The sequence below is a fragment of the Neoarius graeffei genome, chromosome 16 (genome assembly GCF_027579695.1).
Source record: "Neoarius graeffei isolate fNeoGra1 chromosome 16, fNeoGra1.pri, whole genome shotgun sequence".
NCBI classification, from domain to species: Eukaryota; Metazoa; Chordata; class Actinopteri; order Siluriformes; family Ariidae; genus Neoarius; species Neoarius graeffei.
The window spans coordinates 44,502,260-44,524,762 of record NC_083584.1 but is presented as its reverse complement, the minus strand read 5'-3'; the positions used below and the strand labels follow the sequence as shown (position 1 = coordinate 44,524,762).

Here is a 22,503-nt window from a genome sequence, read left to right as displayed (position 1 = left end):
TGGTGAAGTCACTTCATCTCACAGTGGAAAAAAAAAAAAAAAGAGAGAAAAATCCGACCTTTAATTAAAATAAATTTATTCAGAGAAAAACAAATCCCTCATCAAGAAATGGCTATTTTCAACAAAAACACATGTACCACTATTATTGGCACCCCTGCATTTAATACTTTGTACACCCTCCCTTTGCCAGTAAAACAGCACAGAGTTTCTCCTATAACGTTTTATAAGGTTGGAGATACAGATCAGGGCATCTGAAACCATTCCTCTTTAAGTCAAGTTTATTTGTATAACGCTTTTAACAATAAACATTGCCGCAAGCTGCTTTACAGAATTTGAACGACTTAAAACATGAGCCAATTTTATCCCTAATCCATCCCCAATGAGCGAGCCTGTGGTGATGGTGGCAAGGAAAAACTCCCTCAGACGACATGAGGAAGAAACCTCGAGAGGAACCAGGCTCAAAAGGGAACCCATCCTCATTTGGGCAACAACAGACAACGTGACTATAACATTAACAGTTTTAACATGAAGTAAGTTTCTTTACACAGTCTCCACAGATCATCCAGGGTCCTCAGCTCTCTCCTGTGCTCTCTCCTCTTCAGCTCACCCCACAGGTTTTCAATGGGGTTCAGGTCAGGGGACTGAGATGGCCAGGGCAGAAGCTTGATTCTGTGATCAGTGAACCATTTTTGTGTTGATGTGAACATATGCTTCAGATCATTGTCCTGCTGGAAGACCCAGTGACGACCCAGTTTTAGTTTCCTGGCAGAGGCAGCCAGATTTTGAACATCCGGGTATTTCATGGAGTCTATGATGCCATGCACCCCAACAAGGTTTCCAGGGCCTTTGGAGGAAAAACAGACCCACATCATCACAGAGCTTCCACCATATTTTTTACAGTTGGGATCGGGTTCTTTTCATTACAGCCATCCTTCTTTTTACACCAAGCCCACCTTGAGTGTTTATTGCCAAAAAGATCTATTTTTGTTTCATCAGACCAGAGAACACAGTTCCAGTCAAAGTTAGCGTAGCATTTCCCAAACTTCAGGCGCTTACATTTGTGGTTAACTGACAGAAAAGGATTTTTTCTAGCAAACCTTCCAAATACTCTGTTGGTATGGAGGTGGAGTCTGATGGTGTTTTTGGAGATTTGGAAACCCCAAGATTTTACTTTTTCTTGTAATTCACCAACAGTGATCCTTGGGGATTTTTTTTTTGCCTCTTTTACCCTCCTCCTCACTCTACATGGGAGCAAAATAAACCAAGTCCTCTTTCAGGCAAGTTTGTAACAGTTCCAGTTGGCGTCCACTTTTTTTTTAAAATTATTGCCCTAACAGTAGAAATAGACATTTTCGGGCAAGTAGCTATTTTTTATCACCATTCCCTGACTTACGAAGGTCAACACACTTCTCCCTCATTTGGTTTGTGTGTTCGCTTATCTTTCCCATGTTGATGGATGACTAAGGGAATTTGGCCTCTGTGTCACTTCATATTTGTCCCCCAGGTAATCAGGAAGTCATGGATTACAACTTGAAAGTTCCTACACACGCCAATCAACTCAAACATACTGTACAATTTAAATAGGAAACGTGCTTCAGTTACAGTGTTCAGTATAATGTCCGGGGTACCAGTAATAGTGGCACTTGTGTTTGTGTTAAAAATTTATATTTATTTTGGAGATTTATTTTTATCTGAATAAATTTATTTCAATTAAAAGGTTGGATTTTTCTCAGTTCTTCAATGTATAGTATATAAAATGCTTCACTCACCAGAAACAGCTACACAAAAATGATGTACCGAGTTTGTCTCTGATAAGATTAGAAGTCGGCTCATCACATCTAAACTGATACCTAAAGATTCGTCTGACTAGTTCCGCATTTTAAAATTACAGTAGAAAAGGCAAAGACGAAAGTACAAAGACAAAAATGGTATTTTAACATTTACTTAATACATGTGCTCTATTACTGCTGTTTAAAACATACTGAATTTCAATGATTGCAAAATAACACAATATAAACAACATACTCAACTGATACGAGTTACATAATAAATGTTCTAAATTATTGTGGTGGTATAACCAGAAAACAGAGATTTTAAAAAAAGAAAAAAAATGTAACAAATTAAAGGAAAGTCTAACATGTCTTAGAAGGATGTTGGGCTAAAAGAGCTTCAGTGTGCCTTTGCATAGCTTCTACAAGTTTCTGGAAATGTGCTGGAGGAATGAATATCATTTTTCATAAGATATTCTGTTAGTTGGTGTTTTGACGATAAGGAGCCTTAAAAATCCAAAGAGGTGATTGAGTTGGGATTTGGTGAATGTTAAGGCCACGGTATGTGATTTACATCATTTTTATTCTCATTAAACCGTTCAGTGAGCCCTTGTGCACTGTGCAGGTGGGCGGAGTTATGCTGGAAGAGACCACTCCCATCAGAATATAACTATTTCATGTATTTCTTTTTCTATACCATGTATCCATTGCGGGTTATTGGAGAGCTGAAGCCAATCCCATCTGAAATTGGTGAGAGACACAACTATTCACACTCTCATTCACACCTACAGACAATTTGGGTAACCAGTTGACCAAATCCTTGTGTTTGGACTGTAGGAGGAAAATGGAGCACCCAGAAGAAACCCACACAGGCATGAAGAGAACATGCAAACTCCACAGAGAAAGGCTCCAGTCGAGCAGCAGATTCAAACCTACTATTTCCATCCATCCATCCATCATCTGTAGCCGCTTATCCTGTTCTACAGGGTCGCGGGCAAGCTGGAGCCTATCCCAGCTGACTATGGGTGAGAGGCGGGGTACACCCTGGACAAGTCACCAGATCATTCCAGGGCTGACACACAGAGACAAACAAAAATTCACACTCACATTCACACCTACGGTCAATTTAGAGCCACCAATTAGCCTAACTGCATGTCTTTGGACTGTGGGAGAAACCGGAGCACCCGGAAGAAACCCACGTGGACACGGGGAGAACATGCAAACTCCGCACAGAAAGGCCCTCGCCGGCCCCGGGGCTCGAACCCAGGACCTTCTTGCTGTGAGGCGACAGTGCTAACCACTACACCACCGTGCCGCCCCCCTACTATTTCATCATAGGATAAAAATGATCATTCAGAATAACTATGTAGTGATTTTCTGTTTGAGGGGACAAGCCCTGCACGGTCATCTGAAAAAAAAGCTTGACATGTTTTTCTTTACATGTGGCATTATACTCACTGGATATACACTTTCAACCAGAATTTCCAAGCGAATTTATTCACGTCCTTGTGTACAGATGTCAGTTTCTTACTGAAACAAATCCAGGCAAGTAATCCTTGTGACCGAAGTCCCTGCCATTCACGGTCAATATAAAACCTTTTTTCAAAGTTATTTAGATCAGTTTCTCTTGCCACGTTGATCCAAATTCAAAGTTAGCTAGCTGTGCTTTCTCAGCATTTTCATTACATGCTCCAAGGCCAGATGGAGTTCCAAGCTCAGCCATTTTTTATTCAAAAAATGCTGAAATGCTGGTTGGTGTGGCCAAAGTCACATTTCAGCACTTCTATCTGCATTGTATTCTTAACTAAAATAAGTCATATGTATTTGCATAAAGATGGCACCTGAGCCAGAGTAAAGTATGTTTCGCAAATGAGCTACCTTTAGTCCAGTCCATATAAAAGTATGGCATATTGTCCAGGAACATGTCATCAGTTTTACCTTCTGGTGAGAGTCACTGGAAAACAGTGAACATCTTCACGTTTAGATTTTAGCTTGAAAAACTCAAAGCTCCTCCTTACACATCTTGCTGTTTTACTTTAATATATGTAGCATGAAAGTAGAAATATGTACAGTACTTCCCCCCGAGCAAACTTATCTTTTTGGTTGCTGTCATTTCCACGCTCTGTGGGCACATTACTGAACCAGAGCTGCATTTTGCCCTCTAGCTTCTCTGTTCTTACAGTTTTTTTGGTGATAATTTAGAGCTGAAACACACACACAAATTTTCCTATCACCTGCAAGTGTAATATGGGATTTTGTTCTTTGTGCTTCAGTATGGAAAGAGAAAACAAAAAGAAAAGCGGAAGAGGATTAGGATTCCTCTCAGGGCAATAGGTTCACATTAGAGCAAGTGGTGTTTCGGAATAATTTCAGTGTTTGTTGGATCAAACACCGTTTTCAACCAGTCATTAGGATTTCAAAGCTTTTCATAGGAACGTTGGCCATCCTTTACTCAAACATCTGGGTTAATTATTTACCCAGAATTCTCAGAAATATGACTGAGCTTGAAGGACATTTTTTTTTAAAGCAGGAGTTGAGCATTGCCAAATGTTCAGCTTTGTACATTTTTAAAATATTCAAAAGATTTTTTTAAAGAAATTAGAAATATGACAAAACACCAAACTGTACTGAAGAGAAAGAACATTTTTAAGAAGTAATTTAGTTGGTAGTGTGATAGTTGGTGTTCTAGGTGTAAAAGAATAATCTCACCATTTTTCTTTTCAGGAAGACGACAAACGAGTAGTAATTTAATCGTTTTTCGTAATCAGACTGGGGAGGGGGGGGAAAACGTGCAAGACAAATGTTACACCAAATGTGAAACCGCAAAATGTTATTTGCTTTTTCCCCATTTATCAGGTTGTACAGTAAGATGTTGGCACAAACAGCAGAACACTGCTGCATTAGTTGTTTGTCTTCCAAATTCTCTGTAAAAGCTTTTTGCAAGTCATTTTTACACCATATTGAACTTTGGGAGTTTTCTCATGTACCCTTCATTGGATGATACCACTGAAGCCCAGAGCAACTTTTTGTCCACGTGCTAAGTACACAGACACCTGAGCTTTATGTACTCGTTGAAGATCCCATTCCAGATTTACTCCTCCTTTCCATTTATAATCAACTCCACTCTTCTGGGAAGGCTTTCCACTAGACTTTGGAGCATGGCTCATTCAGCTACAAGAGATCAGACACCAGGGAAGGCTGGGGTGCAATTGGTGTTCCAGTTCACCCTAAAGGTATTCAGTAGGGTTGAGGTGCAGGACACTCGAATTATTCTACTCTAAACTTCTCAGACTACATCTTCATGGAATGCTTTGTGCACAGGAGCATTGTCATGATGGAACAGATTTGGGCCTCTTAGTTCCAGTGAAGGGAAAATGTAACACTACAGCAAACAGACATTCTAGACAATAACATGCTTCTAAATTTGGGGCAACAATTTCAGAAAGAAGCACAAGTGTGATGGTCAGGTGTCCACATATTTTTGGCCATATAGTGTACCTGGCATGCTAGATCAAATTAAACAGCAGTAATAGCTGAATAGTTATTTAGAACTCTAGTTGATGGAAGTGAATTTATTAAAAAAATAATTTTACTTGTACGATATACTGTATCTCTTAGATGTCAGCACTGTACAGGGAGGAACCTCACCCATGTGTATTCGATTTTAAAACACTGCATCTGTACAAAGTGAAACAGGTAATAGCTTTTCATGTAGTGTTTATCTCAAGTAATTATGAAAAATTGATGAGGTGGAGCCAATGCTTGATGCATTTTCCTGTTCATAAAAACATTCAATGCACTTCCTTTAGATTACATTATACTAATTTTGTCATTGCATCAGAAATGAAAGGGATAATAAAAAAAAAAAAAAAATCACATCTATGTTATTATTGAAAATCTTGTTGTTTCCTACTTGAAGGTAAATAACAGGATTTTGACTGTTCACTGTGACAGGGCTGGCCATGAGAACATTCAGGGACATTGTAAGATCTGGATTGCAGCTACGCATCACATCACATCACATCAGCGACTGGGCTCGCCTAGGAAGGTGGAGATTAATTCACCACTATCAGCAGGGAGCTGAACAGCATTATGGGTAATATGTGAAATCAGTAAGCAATATGAAAATTGACCAACATGTCAATGAAAGATGTTTAAACAGAATAAATCAAGATTTCAAATAAACTTGATTAATAACACCAGGGACCAATAAATCAAAATAAAAATGGAGTTCTTATGTTGTCCTTGGTTGGTTCGGCAACATGCTCCGCCTTTTTGTTTTTCTCCTCTCACGGTACGGTAAATAGCCTAGTAGTAGAGTAGCCAATCAGAGCATGCAATTGCTCATATCCAGCGAGTGTGGACAGAATAATGATCAATATGCATGACGTTCAGGGCATAATTTCCTTCAGTGTTTCTGTAGAGAAATGAACAGAAGGGTTACGCAACAAAAATGAAGCAACTGAAGACCAGAGTAATTTTCATGATGTTTATTGATGGACTACAAAATTCTTAATTCTAAAAGAACTGGAAAGAACACTGATTAAGCTTTTTTTTTTTCGGTTAAAAAAAAAAAATCTGTGAAGTTTACACACAAGTCAACAATAATCTTTAGTGACTGGATCTTTCAAAAGTGTATACTTTTATATTTATTTTTACAGGATTAAATGTGTGTACAAATATGTCCCCCTCTCATAAGGATGATTTACAAAATTTGATGCTTTCATATTTAAAAAAAAAAAAAAACTATAGCTTTTTTTAATCTCGTGTGTAACAGGACTTTACCAACGCTGACGGACCAGCAGACCAAGACCAGTGAAGGACCAGCCTCCAGTCCACACACGGACTCTCTCTAACAATCTTTATCCCTCTCTAGCAGCTACCTCAGAGAAACCACATTCAGCAGTATTGCACATTAAGCATGGAGGACGATTGTTCTGAGAGGGGGAAATGTGAATAGCAAAAAAACCCTGACAAGATTAGAGACAAAATGCAAAAAGGCCAACAGAATCATGCAAACAGCAAGACCTGTAAAGATCTGTCTCTGCTATACAAGAGCGTTTTCTAATGCGCCAGTTACTCCGTTATAAAGAGACGGCCAGACATGACCCTGAACACAGAGCAGAAGACACTTAGCAACTAGCTCACCCTACATAACTTCTACCAGCAGAGGCCACTGTCTCTTTTAATGACCCGAGAGCAGGGGCCAAAGGGAAGGACATCTCACACTGGGTCACGCTCACAGCAAGCAAAATAAGAGTCGATTGCTCTGCTCTAATATTATTCCTAAATGCATAAACTCTCTACAACATGCAGACAAAAATAGTTCTAAAAAGTGCTTTACAGCTTGACTCAAGCTCCAAGTAAACGTTTGTTTTGAGGGGCACTTAAATTGTACAACTTCCTAAAGACAAGTATCTTACACACACAAAAATAAAATGTATATTTGACTGAGTTTTGGACCATGATTGCGTGCTCAGTGTTTCAGATTTCAGGTGACTTCAAGATTATTTGGCACCATTTTAGTCGGCTTTGGGTCTGTTACAAATCCTCAAACCAAAATAATCAGAAAACTCTTAAAAAGTCAGAACCTGATACAAAGACAGAATATACAACGATTTTACCTCAAGACCACATGTGATGATTAACATGTTAAGAAATAACCTATTGAATATCAACAAGATATCATCTCTTTAAGAGAGATTGGCCAATGTTATATATGAAACATGGAGAAAAAAAAAAAAAAGAATATTTCAGACAATTTACCAATATAGTCTCTCTCTACTTTACATTTGCAATAGTGTCAACATATTTCTACAACAGAAAGAAGTTCGGAAATACTGAGTAGGCCTAAATTGTGCTGGGTTACAGAAATCCCAGACGTTTATAGTGTCCATTCCCTTCTTAAGCTCTCTCTCTCTCAAAACAAAAATGGAAGAAATTCTGAATTGGATTTTGCTCTAAATTTTTATGGTCAGAAGTGGCAATAAAACAACTGGCCATAAGACAAGCTGGCCTGAATCCTCTCCTGCTATTGATTCAGAGCAAGGATAGTCACGTGTACAGAAGTGGGAGGTTATCACCATCCTCAAAGCGCATGCATTCAGCTGCCCTATGACACCGAGTAGGAGGCAACTGGAAAAGATGTGGCAACTGACCGCACCCTCTCAACATAGTGGTGACGCACCAAAACGGCAACGATTACCAGTAGGCATTTAAGGGGGGGGGGGGGGGGGGGGGGGGGGGGGGCAGCTTAATTTCTACACTGAAAAATGTGAGAAAAAAATAGTAAAAGATCATGATCTGTTGGGTGGGGAACAGAAGAAATATGGTGATGAAGAGATCTGAAACGGGAAGTTTGGAAGCAAACAAAATTCTCAAAGAATCCACTTTAGCTTGTGTACACACACACACACTGGATTTAACCCAAAATGACAACTTCTGATGATTCACCTACACGCTGGAGGTGTACACAACCTTCAGCCGCTGGTATCGGCAACTAATCAACTACAGTCGAGGCTGTAAGTGAAAGGCCGGACAGTCTCACAAGGAACACTTTCCAAAATACATGCATCACTGTAGACATAAAATCATGTCCAATATTCAGACATTAGACTACATTCAATCTTCAGACCACGACAGAAGGCACAAAAACACCTTTTTTTTTTTTGTAAAATGAGTGTTTGCTCAAAAGAAATGCCATGAATCAAATATTTGATTGGTCTTGATTAGAGGAGCAGAGAATAAAACTGCCTGGTCCTGTATTGGCATACACGAGAGCTTCTGGTGATGTCTGGCTCTTTCTTTGGAACACAAGATCGGCAAGACCTATTTACAAAGAGCAACATTCAATCCCTGTAATTGGGCCAACAATTACTCAGCCTCTGAGGGACTGGGCTTAAAGGGGAACTCTGATTTTTCAAAAAATTTTGTACAATTCACTTGATGAGATGTAAACAGTCATGCAGCGTGCTTAGATAAGAAATGGTTCAGTCAACGTTTTGTTTTTTGTTAAAGAAACCAGGAGTCCATTGTGTTCAGAACGCCATTACGTTGGATTTTTATATGCAAATATGTTATACCCAATCTATAACTAACACACACAAAAAAAGGGTGATCAATTTACAGAAATGTTTTAGTACCAATTTCCCTTAAAGCATTCCAAATATTGCGTCCATCAGACGTGCGTATGGTCTGGCAGTTGCGCTTGCATGCATGACTAACAGTGGGGATGAAAATAAGAGAGGTACCATAGGGTGCGAGAGCGACAGAGCTATAAAACCAGCTGCCTGCAATGAATTTCTAACTATTTTATATAATTACCAAGATATTTCTTGAGAAGCTTTGGACCCCTGGTTTCCATCACTGCCATCATAAACACCTCTGACTCAGAAAGCTTCTTCAGAAACATGCGCTTTTCATCAAAGCAAACAATCAGAACGACTGTTTACAACAACGAGCTGCAATGGTGACATTTTGGGAAAATCCAAACTTGTTGGACTTTCCCTTAAAGTATTTTAATTACTGACAAACAAAACAGCAGCCATGTACAGGAATAAGAGAGCGAGAGAGGGAAGATACAGCAAAGCAGACATACAGCTAGCTTTCAGCAGAAGGACTTCCAATCTCACAATCTCTCGGACGACTCTCTCGAACGTCACTTTGCTGTGCTGCTCTGCTATTAGTACATTCGAACAAAGTGCTTTTATGCATGAGCTGTAATTGCTTCTGGAAAGAGTAGATCGGGTAAGGGATAAGAGGAATGCTTTAAAAAGAAAGCAAAAAACAAACCAAAAAAACCCCCGACATAAAAACACACAAGTTTGCGGAGGGCCTGAAGTAGCGACAGGCTGACCAGATGTTGACCCCTAAGCCATGAAAAATGTGAGATATTCTCTTTGTGGATGCATCAAATTCACCTGCACTGGCGATTGTCCAAGAAAATTCAGCTTACAAGAGATGGGAAGGGTAGAATTAAGTGCTTTTTGTTTAAAAATGCAAACTTGGACAACTGATCTGAGAACCATGATGTCCTGCAATAGTATCCTTGATATTACATTTAAGTTACACTGCACTGTCAATGTAGTGGGTATCTGAGATTCAGAGCTCCAGTAACAATTTCTGAGACCCTCATCATCGAGTTCCTGATTTTCACTTAATTTTGATCTTTGATTCACAGTATAATAAAGCTCTTTTTCTTTTACCACTTTTAAAAAAGTTACTTTCACATAAATCTATTGTACATGAAAATAAAAATGTGGGTATATCATGTATATATAGTGTATGTACAATTGTAGTTTATATGTACAACGGTTTAGATCACGACAGCACGCGACTCGTACAGAGAGCCCTTTCTGCCTTGCTGGCTAGAAAACAGGCCTGCGTAAATATCCCGACAGATCTTTTTGGGCTAGAAAGGTGACTCATTTTCCTGCGAATAAACACTCTGTAGTGCAGGAAGTGCGCCAGTGTCAGTACGGCTGTAGCTTTAAGAGTCCAGGGTTGGATCAGCTGTCCAAGTTCATTAAGCGGCTGTCGCCGTGTTAAGTTCCAGCACGGTTTTACCAGGAGGTCGCCGGACAGCAGAGTGCTGGTACGGATAGCTTCTCTAGGTGGATTGGAGTAGTAAGTGTGACATGTCCTGTCAGTTTAAATCACGTCCACCACAAGCTAGGCCCACGAAGTTGGTTCATAGCGTAGCAGCCCTCTCTGCAGCAGATTCAGTTCCACCAAGTTGTGTTGCATCAGTTCTCATTCTGATGCTGACAGCTAGAGACAGAAGAGCTCAGCTGTGCAGACATGTTTGGCCTTAAAGACGATTTTGCGGTGTGCACTCTTTTTTTTTTTTTTTCCCCTCAAAACGGTGCTTGATTTGTTCACCATGCTTATATCGTTATATCAGCGCTGGAACGGTCTGCCGTCTGTTAACAACTTAGGCACACGTTCCACATTTGCCTTCTCCATACATACTTGAACAATACTGACAGACTGTATACTGCTGTCATCTGGAATACATTCCACATCCATGTTCATGCTTACTATCAATTTCAGTCCTCATTCAGTGATCGCAGTGGTCTCATTCGGGAACTTTACCATGATTTCAGTCGATCGGGAAAGGCTCCAACGTTGATCTAGCTCTCTGTCATCTTCTACAAAGACTTGAGCTCATTCCTGCGGTGTAGCTGGGTGACAAGAGCACTCATCAGCAGATGACAGGAACACCGTCAGTGTTGAAAATCATACCAGTAGTGGGTTCATAAGTGCCAGCCAGGTAGTAGAGGTCCTCACTGTCCTGGTACTTCTTAGTTTTAATCATCTGTTCGTACTGCTCCAGGCTCACCACCAAGCACTTGTGAGAGATGGTCTGAACATCGTTCTCGTCAACGTGAGAGGACTGGTACAGAGCCCGCTGCGCAGACGAACATATTTCACAATCGGTCTTTTTACTCTTTACAAAAAGAGTGCCTTATTTTCTACATTATTTTGGGGGGGGAATATGGGCTCATGTTACTGAATAAATATACTCACCTCCATGAAATCCTTCCTCTGGTTGGATGCCTGCAGAACAGCAGCAAGATTCCTTCCAGACATCTGATCCCAGTTCTGTCAAGACAAGTTAGAAAAAGCAGAAAGATATATGTCTGTGCTTTCAGTCCTTCAGGTCATTTAAATGTTAAATACATCAACTATAATGTAGAATAAACACAAAATATCCTGACTGCTGACTGGAATTTTTGGAATCTGCAACGTAGGAAATGTAACCTTTTTGTCATGAAGTTTCTTGCCAGGGTTGGTTTCCTCAGGATGGTAAAACCATTTGACACGAACCACCATATTATTTCCCCAAGACTCCCACATACTCTGGATGTGACCAATAAATGGAAGATTAGGCCGTCCAGCCGACAAGAAAACAGCACAATCTCCAATACGTATCATTTCTTTTCCTCGCATAATGGCCTTATAGAAGAGTTTCTTTGCTTTGCCCTTCATTCCCCGTCTCTGCAATTTAAAATAAATAAAAATGATTTATAATAATAATTCCGAGTTTATTAAGGAGCAAATACCAAAGCAGTGGGTAGACAAGGAAGAGTAAGTTTTTCTTAAATAAAAGAACAATCAGAACATTCATTGTATTGAATATACGTTTAGAAAGCTCATGACCAACCTGAGTAGGTTTCCCAAACCACTTCCACAGCTGTCTGGCAGGGAGGAAGGCAGAAATCTTGGGTCGGTTCTCCACAGAGGGAAGTCTCTGTCTCTTAGCCAGCTCCTTTGTAGTGGGCAGGTGGATGCCCTCTCTCCTCTTAGGTCGGCCAACGCTCTTCTTCACCTTCTGCTGCTTTTGTTGCTTTGCCTGCTGTTTAGGAGGAGCTTGCGGTTTCTGGACCTTAGGCGCTGTGGGCAGGGACTCTGTCTTCACCTCGGCTTTCTCTTCAACATCCTCTTCATCGTTCTCCGTTGGAAGCTGCTCTTGAGGAGACAGGGACTGGGGAGCCGGAGGAGCCTCTTCATCCGAGCTGCATGAAGACTCCTCATCACTGGTGGTTGAGGATGAGGACGACGATGAAGATGACGAATTAAATCCAGCAGTAGAAGAGGAGCTACTGCTGGAGGAGCTGGAAGAGGTGGGGCTAGAGGCACGGGAGCTGGTGGAGCTGCTGTCCTGTTTGGTCTTTGTTTCCAGCGAAGTCCTCCTTTCCTCCTCTCCATCAGACTCCGAGCTGCTGCTACTGCTGCTGCTACAGTTTCCTGATTGAGCCTCCTTCTCTCCCGAGCTCTTCACACTTACACGGCTGTCTGTGCTGCTTCCCAGCTTACGGATACTGTAGGTCGCCATGCTGTCCGTATTAATCGTCTCAGGCTCGGTCTTGGGCTTCAGTGTTTTGTCTGTAGTAGTGGAGGTGACAGTAGTGTAGTTAACACCCATCACGGCTTTATTGTCTCTCTTCGTGCAGTTCTGACCCTCCATCATCATCAGGGCTTTGGTCTTCTTGGTCTTGGGGGACATCACACCCTCGTGGTCCAACTTGATCAGGATCTCTGTCTGAGGCTGCTTGCGTTGGGTTTTTACCCCAAACGATGCGCCGTCGTCTTCACTTTTCCGGACTCTTTTGACAGCCTTTGCCTTTCCGCTCTCATTGTTGGACATAAAAGAAGCTAACGAAGCAGATGGGTCATTATAGAGATCCACAGAGAGAACTTTTCCATAAAGCGCAGACGAGTAGACAGACTTAGGCTGCGAGTGTACTTTGGCTGGGGGTTTGGCTACAGCAGTTTTCTTCTGGCCTTCAGCAGGTATGGGGATGGAGGGATTGGTTATATTGGCAGGCTGACTCTTCCTGCCTAGCAGTGGGCCACTTTTCTGGGCGGTAAGGGGTCTCTCTTGCACAGGTCCAGGGGCTGACTGGTCAGTTTTTTCATGGTCCTTTTGCACTAGTTCAGGCTCTGGAAAGTAGAACAGAGAGGAGGAGTTTAATATTCCCCAACACATGACCTACATGGAATGCAGCGAAGCTAAAACTGTCCCTATTCTGCCAGGAAGCCTTTCTCTTCCCAACCACAAGCAAATTACTTAATATCCATGAAACCATACAAAATATCCTCCCTTAAGCCACATACATTTATTTCATTAATTCCAGCACTGCTGGCTCTTTTAACTGGAAACAAGTCAGTTATCAGAAACTTCAGGGATTTCATGATGTCTAAAGTAAGGGAGATAAATTACCAGGTTTGGGTTTCGGTTTTCTTCCTCTCCCCTTATTCTTTGGAGCAGAATCATCTGTGGTTTTGGGGCTTGCGTCTTTGCTCTCAGGAACATCCTTACTACCCTTCCGTACTCGCTTTTTAGTGCTAGACACCAAGAGAGCAGGGGATGGCTCCGCACCTGCAAAGAAAAACACAGCAAACACATTTTTTCCCCCACCCACAGAACACAATCTTAATATTTATTTAATGCAATCTCTTAAATACTTTACACAAACACATCTACTAACAAACAAGTCACAACCTGGGGGGGAAAAAAACCCCAGCTCTTCACACCTCAAGAGCAAAAGCAAACAAAGTCAGTGGCTGCAGAGGCTCCAAACCAAACAGCGTTTTCATATGGGCAGTTAGCATAAATCAAGGTTTGTCCCACTTTCTGAGAGGACCACTCACACTGGATCTTGTAGTCAGGAGGGAGCAGTCTAATGTGAGACAGCGGAATGCGGCCGGTGTCTCCGTCATCAAACTCTACAGTTATCAAGTCGTCCATCTCGTCCATGTCAGGGCTCCCTGCAGACATGGAAAAATGAGAAAGATTGATATGCAGTAGCATATATCTGCATATATTTCTTAGGCGCTTCTTGAGGGCCCTTTTTATTCTCATCTGCTGACAGAAGCAGTAGTTACAACTTCCATTTAAGTTTTTTTGGACAAGCCTCCAGTTTTCTCTTGACTTAGTGGGAGGGAAAATAAATAATAATTGAAGCAAAAGGGCTGCATGAAGCTAACCACATCATCATTCATTCCTGGCTTCTGTACTCTCCCACCTCCTCTGGCAGGCCTGCTAGCCTTGGCTAAAAGCTTCAGATTAAAGGAAATTAAACAAGCCTCTGCCCTGAAAGGTTACGTGTACATAGGACAGAAAATGCTTGTGCTTTTTTGCAGCTTAGAAAGGTTGGAGACGTTAGACAGCATGTCTTTATAAAACACAGTGGTCAATGTGCCATTTTAGTTAATGTAAAGCACTTTATTGATCTTACCTCTGACCACAGTGCCAGGGTAGAGGCAGCGGTACTGTTGGCTCCAGTAGGCTGCGATTCTTGTCCCTTGAGGCAGGTATCTCACAGAAGGGGGCTTAACATCGATAATCTGTACAATTTGGGCAGCAGGAGAAAAAGAAAAAAGTAAAAAATTTAAAAAATCAGTCCATTTTTGCATTCTACAAGCGATTTTAACCTGTATGCAATGCACAGGGGCCGCTGTAGATGCTAGCACATGCAGAATGATTCGTGCGCCATTTTCTCACAACGGCTCATTTCTCATATCTGAAAGTGCTTTAGGCCTGGAGTCGCTTTTGCTTACTACGGCCAATTAAAAGGGAAAGGTGGTAGCCGAGAGATTCACTGCCTGAACCAATACCCGGTATTAGTGAAGCAAAATGTGTGTAGCAGGACATGAAGTTTCTAAGGAGGTCCTATGTCCTGAGAGTGTTTGAGCGCGTGTGAGCATGTGTGTGTGCCGCTGGCCATACTGTGTACTAGGACACGAGTGAGGCTTATTAGTGACTGGTGAGGACAGTGCTGAGTACTGACCGCCTCCTGCAGCAGCTGCTCCAGGCAGTAGATATGAGGCCTGTTACCCCGTTCACCCTCAACCACCACGCTGTATCTGCAAGACACAAGGCACAGTCATTAACACACAACCTGTCTGCCTCTGCTTGACAGCTGAGACACTACTGGGTGACCTGCTCCCAAAAAAAAACCCCAAACCAAAACAAAAAAACCCCACCACATATAGACACAAGACAAAGACCCACGCAGGGTCTACTCAAACTTCTCACAGACGTAGAAGCATACCGAGTAAGCACCAAACACACATACAGGCACAACAAAAATTTAAAACAGCCCAAATGAGAACAGACACATTTCCCACAAGTCTGCAAAATATTAACAGCAGAACAAAAATAAACCTGTTGACAGACACTAGATGTGTTTTGGTGCATAAAAAACCCCAGGTGGGTTGTGATGGAAAGACAGACATGACCCAACCACAAGCGGATGAAAAAAGCCAGAGCTGAGACAGTCTCACAATGAAGGCAGGGCTCCCTGGAGGGCTAGACAGATATGTTGCAGACCTTTGTTGCCAATAATCAATGGATCCTGGTTTTCTACACTTCTTTCCCTCAAACAGCTAGTTCATGCACTACATTTGCAGAAGGCCTGCTTTTTACAACGTGCTGGCTGAAAGTCATGAGCAGGATGAACTCATTTAATCTCTTTTTGCTGCTAAGAAGTCAGAGCGGTTGGAACAGAGCAGTCAAAGAATTTTCTTTTCTTATCATCTGATGGAAACAAAATGGGAGCTTTACAAAGGGGGGGGGGGGGAGAAGACCCTTTATTTTGCCTGTTCAAGAAAAGCAGAAAGCTGTGCCAGGCTGAGTCACTGTGTGGGAAGCGATGGATCTAAAGTCAGAGGACTGCGTGGAGACTTCTGGGATATTATTACTGCAGCCAAACAAACGCCTTTAACCCTTGGAAAAAACGTTTTGGTTTTAAAACAAGACGACTTCCCAAAAATAGAGCTCATTTCGCAACCCTTATTGTTCCATAACAATTCTGCAGATATTATTATTCTGCTTTCTGACAAAAACATACAAGCTCTTGGGATACGGGACTTGTTAACAGGCACTAATAACTGATCTGTACTGTACACGGTCCTCTGATTACATCACTGCAGTGTACAGAACCTGCATGTGATTTTCATTTTCGTGTATCTTTAGTGACTACAGTTAATGAACCTTTAAGGTGTATACGAGTATCAACTATGGAAGATGCAGCCTCCATAAATCAAATGTCCACTTGGTGTACGCATCTCCGTTTGGAGGACGGGTTGGGGGAGAAGATTAGATTAGAAGCAGCCTGTGCTGTTTAAAAAATCCTGACCGTCAAATCAAGACCTGCTCTCATCTGGATGCATAAAGGTACTCGCAGTTCCAGCATGACCCAGAGTCAGCTGTCAGACCTGCCTGTCAGTGAGTGGCAGTCCTATTACTGAGACATGGGCCTGTGTGGATATGTAGCCCCTCCTTCCTCCCCACACACACTCCCCAGAGCCAGCTTCAGGGGGTAGGCGTACTGCAAGGAACAACTGATTGCTCATGTCTGGAGGCTTGGGGTAAATTCACACCAGCTGCTGCCTGACGGGAGAAGGTGCATGATTGGGCTCAGGCCCCTACAAGCAAAGTTAAATACAGACTCCTGCATGCTTTAGAGTTGAGTGGGTTACAGAAAGACTGTCTACAGAATTTTATAATATATATATATATAAAAAAATGACCAGGCTAATGATGTCAAATGAAAAAATAAATCCGAAAACCAACTCAACTCAAGTTTCAACCAGAATGAAAAGCTTCAGTGGTTTCGAGGATTTCTATTCGTTCATACGTTCACATCTTCTCCCGCCCCTTTTTGCTGAATAAGGTGGGGTTTACATTAGACCGTATCAGCGGATCATCAGATTAGCGTTTTTAAAAACGATTAGCGTGCACACAGCAACGCCAATACACGGATACGCTAATCACATGACTAATTCGGCACGCAAGTTGAAATGTGTCAGTGCGGCTCATCGCTTCCTCCTCAGCGGCTGCGCTCCAAATCACTCCGCCCTGAACAGCGAGTGCCCTCTGGAGGGTCCGCACTCCGGCCCTGCGCAGCTCACAGAGCGCGCGAGTATAGCGCACGAGCAGTGATTCGGGACTGAGCCGCTGTGCGCAAGTCACTTACCACTTGCAAGTGGAAGGATGGCAAGCCTAAAGACAATCATAACTACACAATGGGCAGTATTTGCATCAGTATTTGCAGTATTTTCATACTTTTATACTTTTTAATGAAAGGTGATACAAGGCGGAAGTCCGCGCCGTTTTTCAGCAGTCGCGTCACATGACCAACGCCAGCGAATCAGGAAGGTGGATGTCACAGTGACGTTGTCCAATGACGACGCCAGCTAGAGCTCAGCACAGCGTATCCTCAATGTTTACACAGCACCGGATCAGACACGATCTGGATTGAATACGTGGACCCTGGCGGATTCCCGTTTCCCGGCGTTTTAATGTAAACGGACAGTGCATCCGCGAAGAAAACGAGACAGATACGGTCTAATGTAAACTTGGCCTAAGATACTGCCATGACAACACTACAAACCATAATGATAATATATTAAAATGTTCATCTGAATATGAACGAAGAGAGAGAAAATGACAGATACGCACTGGTAATTTGCACAAACTCATGAGTCTCTGATTATAACCAGGAGCCCATTTTCTTTAAGATAATACTTATTTTCAGCTTGAAGACTGAGCACACAAATAAAATTAAAAAAAAGAAAAGAAATGGGAAGTTACTGAAGGATGGAATGAAAAATGTCAAATTAGTTTCCTATTACCCATAAATAATGGGCTGCAGCCATTAGCATGGCCAGCACATCACATGCATGACAATGGACCCGTCAGCAGTCTTTTCTGTGCTTAACACGCAGGAGAGACATGGCTACTTTTCTTCCTTCCCCCTGGATTCCAGTCCTAATTCAACACTGCCCACATTTAATTACTGACTCGGCAATTTAACAGCATGTGGTTATGGATATAGCGGTGTCTACACACATTGCCTCGATACTGAGAGAGAGAGAGAGAGAGAGAGAGAGAGAGAGAGAGAGAGGGAGGGTCAGATTATTCGCACCTTGACATTGAATAGAGTTAACGAATACTGGTGCAGGAATATAAATAGCAGCTGTACACACACCTCCAGGGCCTGCATGGAGTGACAATTCTGGATGCATTTATGTTGTGCTGTAGCACATAGCACAGCACAGATGACAAGCCATCTCTTAGTAGCACCTTGTTCTCTCTCTCTCTCTCTCTCTCAATATTAAATCTTCCACAACCAGTTCTCACAGTAGCACAGACCATTCTCCTTGAAGAGTGCAACTAAAAGCCTGAGAGAGAAAAAAAAAAAAGCCTTGTACAAAAGCTCTTTTCCCTCCAACACAGAGGAGCCTCATTTTAGCATCACACAAAGAGAGAGAGAGAGAGAGAGAGAGAGAGAGAGAGAGAGAGAGAGAGAGAGAAGTGCACACACACCCCAACAGAGATGAATAATCCATTCCTAAACATATGTTCATAAACTGGCTTCTCCGACACACATGACTGGAAAACCAACATCCCATTCCTCCCTCATTCCCATCACTCCACATCTTTAAGAGCTGCTTTGCTGCATGGTGGTGAAGACTCCAACAATTACTTCACATTAGCCCCTTTTCCACAGCCTGTTCAAGTTGGAAGCCTTACGCCTTTATTCCGCCTCGCGCTCTTTATAAAATGTCCAAATGCAGAACAGGGGGACTGTGTTGTTCCACCTCGGAGCCGGAACGATTGGTAGTAACAAAGCTAGAGTCAACGTCTGTGTAAAAGGGACAGCCGGCATGGCGGGACAGGGGTGTGACGTTTTAAACCTTGACATTCTTCTTTCTGAGACCAGCATGAATTCAAACGTCTCCATCTATGGTGTCCATGCGCCTTTCTGACTCAAATCGTTTTCTACTCTCTTCACTTTTTCCTCAATATATTTCCGATCATATCAAAATGCTCACACGAGTCTCTCCACTGCTCTCCTCCTCATTACCTCTCTCTCGGATTCGCGTTCGTTTTCGAGAGCACTTTTCTAGGACACTCCCCCCCCCCAAAATAGCCAATTCGGTTCATGCTCTAAAGGACAAACATGTTATATTGAGGCTGTTACTTCTCTTAAACATGAATTATTTAATGGAAGGTGATTCCATATTGCACATAATGCTCAGTATACTTTGCTTGGTGTTTGAAGAGTGGTATAAATATGCACGGCTAACACAAGCACCTAAACACACTGTTCGCATTATTATCTGTGACGAATCTCAGTCATCCAGGTACATAGTAATCTGTGGTTGGTTGAAGAGAGCAACTGGACTTGCTTGAAGATTCTTGAAAACGTTTCGCCTCTCATCCTAAAGGCATCCTCAGTTCTGTCTGACTCTGTTCAATGATGGTCATTCCAGGTTGACAAAAATGAACGATCCTCTCTGGCTAAGATGTCTGCCAGTTTTCTGGAAGTCCTCTCATAGGGATTTCATCCCAAAGTGCGTAGAAACAGTTGCTCTCTTCAACCAACCACAGATTACTATGTACCTGGATGACTGAGATTCGTCACAGATATGTTTCTACGCACTTTGGGATGAAATCCCTATGACAGGACTTCCAGAAAACTGGCAGACATCTTAGCCAGAGAGGATCATTCATTTTTGTCAACCTGGAACAACCATCATTGAATAGAGTCAGACAGAACTGAGGATGCCTTTAGGATGAGAGGCGAAACGTTTTCAAGAATCTTCAAGCAAGTCCAGTTGCTCTCTTCAACCAACCACAGATTGTTCGCATTATTCTAATGCGAATATCAAATGCAAAAAACCTGCTCCAGCATGACAATGCCCCTGTGCACAAAGCAAACCAAGGTTGGACTATAAGAGTACTTGGTATCTTCTTTGTATTTAGTAACATAAGATTATTATCTACTACTTTAATATAAAAATATTAGAATAAAACAGTTTTAAAATCAGTGGACTGAATTAGTATTAAACATGTAGAACTTCCATAGGTTATCAACACAAGAAATACATTACTTGAGTAGTGCTCAGCACTAGCATTAATTTAAAAATATATATATATAAAAAAAAAAAAGAATAAAACTTTGAGACATGCTGTTATAAGGCAAATAAATCATCAGTTCAGGTGGTATGATGCCATTACTACATCAACATTTATTATTTTCCAATAACAGCACCTTCCAAAGCGTTTCATTCCACTTACAAAACACAACAAATTGCCAATGACGATGTGTTACACTTTTTAAATTAATTAAAAAGGACATCATGCTTCTTATATTGTGGAACATCTGCAAGACAAGCTAGTTCTTGTAAACACTTACAAGATCTATAACTGATGAAGAAAAAAACAAAAACAGCCTGCCATATTAAAAGTGCAAACGTCTCTGAAGCCTCTAAAGACTTTTCCTTGGCTATTACATGGAAACAGACCATCACACCGACTATTACAGACTGCTGACTCCTTCCATAAACGTTAAATAAAAATGACTCCCTACAGACAACTAAGACAGTGTTTTTATGTGCACTTTTTAAAGTTTAGTTTCATGTGCAGTATCCACCATGCAAGTAACTGTGAATTAGTGATAAGATCAGAATGAGATTCGAGAAAACTGACCTGTGCCTGCCTACCATTGAGTATCAGAAATATAGCTAAATATAGTATAACCAACACATTCACTAGGGTTGCCACCATTCAGAAATGAAAATAAGGGACGCCCACCACAGCTGCTTGGGGCCATGACCACCACGGGCACAACTCCCATGGGGTGGGGTGCCCGCAGCAGTGGGATGTTTTATTTTGTAGGTGTTTTTAGTAAAGGGGTGATCAAGAAAGCAATTACTCATACTTAAAGCTTGAAATGCTTTATTGCCAATGCTGTAAAAATGTATAATGTACAAGTGGGCAACAATGAACTTTTTAAAATATAATCTAAATATATTGAGAACTTAATATCACTGTAAATGTAAGTGCATAACTGTTCTTGGTGTAGGGACTCTCTTTGTGAACCTTGGGGACATTTTTACTTAGAGAGGAAAAAAGAGAACAAAAAAACAACAAACATGCATGTCTGGTTATTCAAGAATGCAGAAAACAAAAAGTGCAAAACATTACTCCTTCCCTCAACAGTCCTCAGTTCATCCAGCCAAGGATGTGCCTCTTCCCACTCACGTCTGTATTTCTGTAAGCGTTTGCGCTTTTGAGGACGTGGTGGAGTTCCGGGTGCAGCAGACATTTTTAAAAGGCCCGGGTTTTTTGAGCAGCGCCGGTGTGTGTTGTCTGTCTCTAGGCAACTGTGACAGCGCCACACGCAGTGACGCAGGCAGCCAGGCACAGAGCGTGACACAGAGTGGAGGGGTTTGTGTCCTGGGTAGATCCCGCAACGTAGTATTTCCTGTTTTATTTTGTTCATTATTGTTAGATTTAGTGTTGTGTGAGACAGACATGTGTATTGGACATTTATGAAAACACGGAACAAATCGCGTCCCGTATCGGTTCAATACGGGACACAAGATTTAATTGCCAAATAAAGGACGATTCCGTATTTTACGGGACGGGTGGCAACCCTAACGTTAACTAAAACGATATAAATCAAAACTGAAAATTTCTATGAGGTGCTTTTAGCTTATTGATCAGTAGAATCATTTATCATCAATTAAATGAGACATAAGATGAGACTTTAGGCTGAAGTAATTGTCTGCCACATTATGACAGCATCTGCTCTAATGAAATTCAAATAAGTGAAAGACTGACAGAAGGAACATCTCATTAAAGCTGCTTCTACTAGACGTTTTGATTATATGAATGTTTGTCTCTATAGATGATTGGCTCAAAACCGAGGATTTGGAAAGGAAGTCTTACTCCTCAAAAGGCTGCATCTTATTTACCGATATGCACAAAAGGCTGAGAAAGTCTTTAAAAATGCCACTACAAGCAAAAGCCATTGCCCTTGGAGGAAAAGTTTTAATACTACTCTATGCTACTTAAATTGTGTATACTCAGCCTTATTTCTCCTGGCAAAAACTGGTTCAGTAAGCAGTTTATATTAAAGCTAATTCATCAATGACCCAACACTTGTAGGGCAAAACCACAGTAAAGAGGGTAAACAGGACAAGTCTGAGAAAGAAGAGATGAAAATGAACAAAAACTGGAAAAGGTGAGGTGAGGTGAGGTGAGGTCTTACATGTCAGGTGAGTGGACGGTGTTGACGTGGCCGGCGTACAGCAGCTTGTCATCCATAGGGATAAGGACACGCAATCCGTCCTGAAGCTCATCCTTATTAAGCACACAGTTACGTGGGGCTGCGCACACACACACACACACACACACAGTAAGCGAAGCTGT

General features: G+C 41.7%; 1 protein-coding gene across 3 annotated transcripts in view; it reads right to left on the bottom strand.

The window, feature by feature from the left end:
* Positions 1–8,006: 8,006 nt before the first annotated feature.
* Positions 8,007–22,503, bottom strand: part of tnrc18 (trinucleotide repeat containing 18) — a 103,283-nt gene continuing 88,786 nt past the window's right edge. For all 3 annotated transcript variants that reach the window (XM_060943039.1, XM_060943037.1, XM_060943038.1), the window contains 9 exons: positions 22,343–22,460; positions 15,065–15,140; positions 14,513–14,621; positions 13,926–14,042; positions 13,495–13,653; positions 11,935–13,214; positions 11,532–11,768; positions 11,298–11,372; positions 8,007–11,178 (listed from right to left, as the gene is read on the bottom strand). In XM_060943039.1, the coding sequence (XP_060799022.1) occupies positions 10,972–11,178; positions 11,298–11,372; positions 11,532–11,768; positions 11,935–13,214; positions 13,495–13,653; positions 13,926–14,042; positions 14,513–14,621; positions 15,065–15,140; positions 22,343–22,460 (2,378 nt within the window). In that variant the 3' untranslated portion in view covers positions 8,007–10,971. The remainder of the gene's footprint in view (positions 11,179–11,297; positions 11,373–11,531; positions 11,769–11,934; positions 13,215–13,494; positions 13,654–13,925; positions 14,043–14,512; positions 14,622–15,064; positions 15,141–22,342; positions 22,461–22,503) is intronic.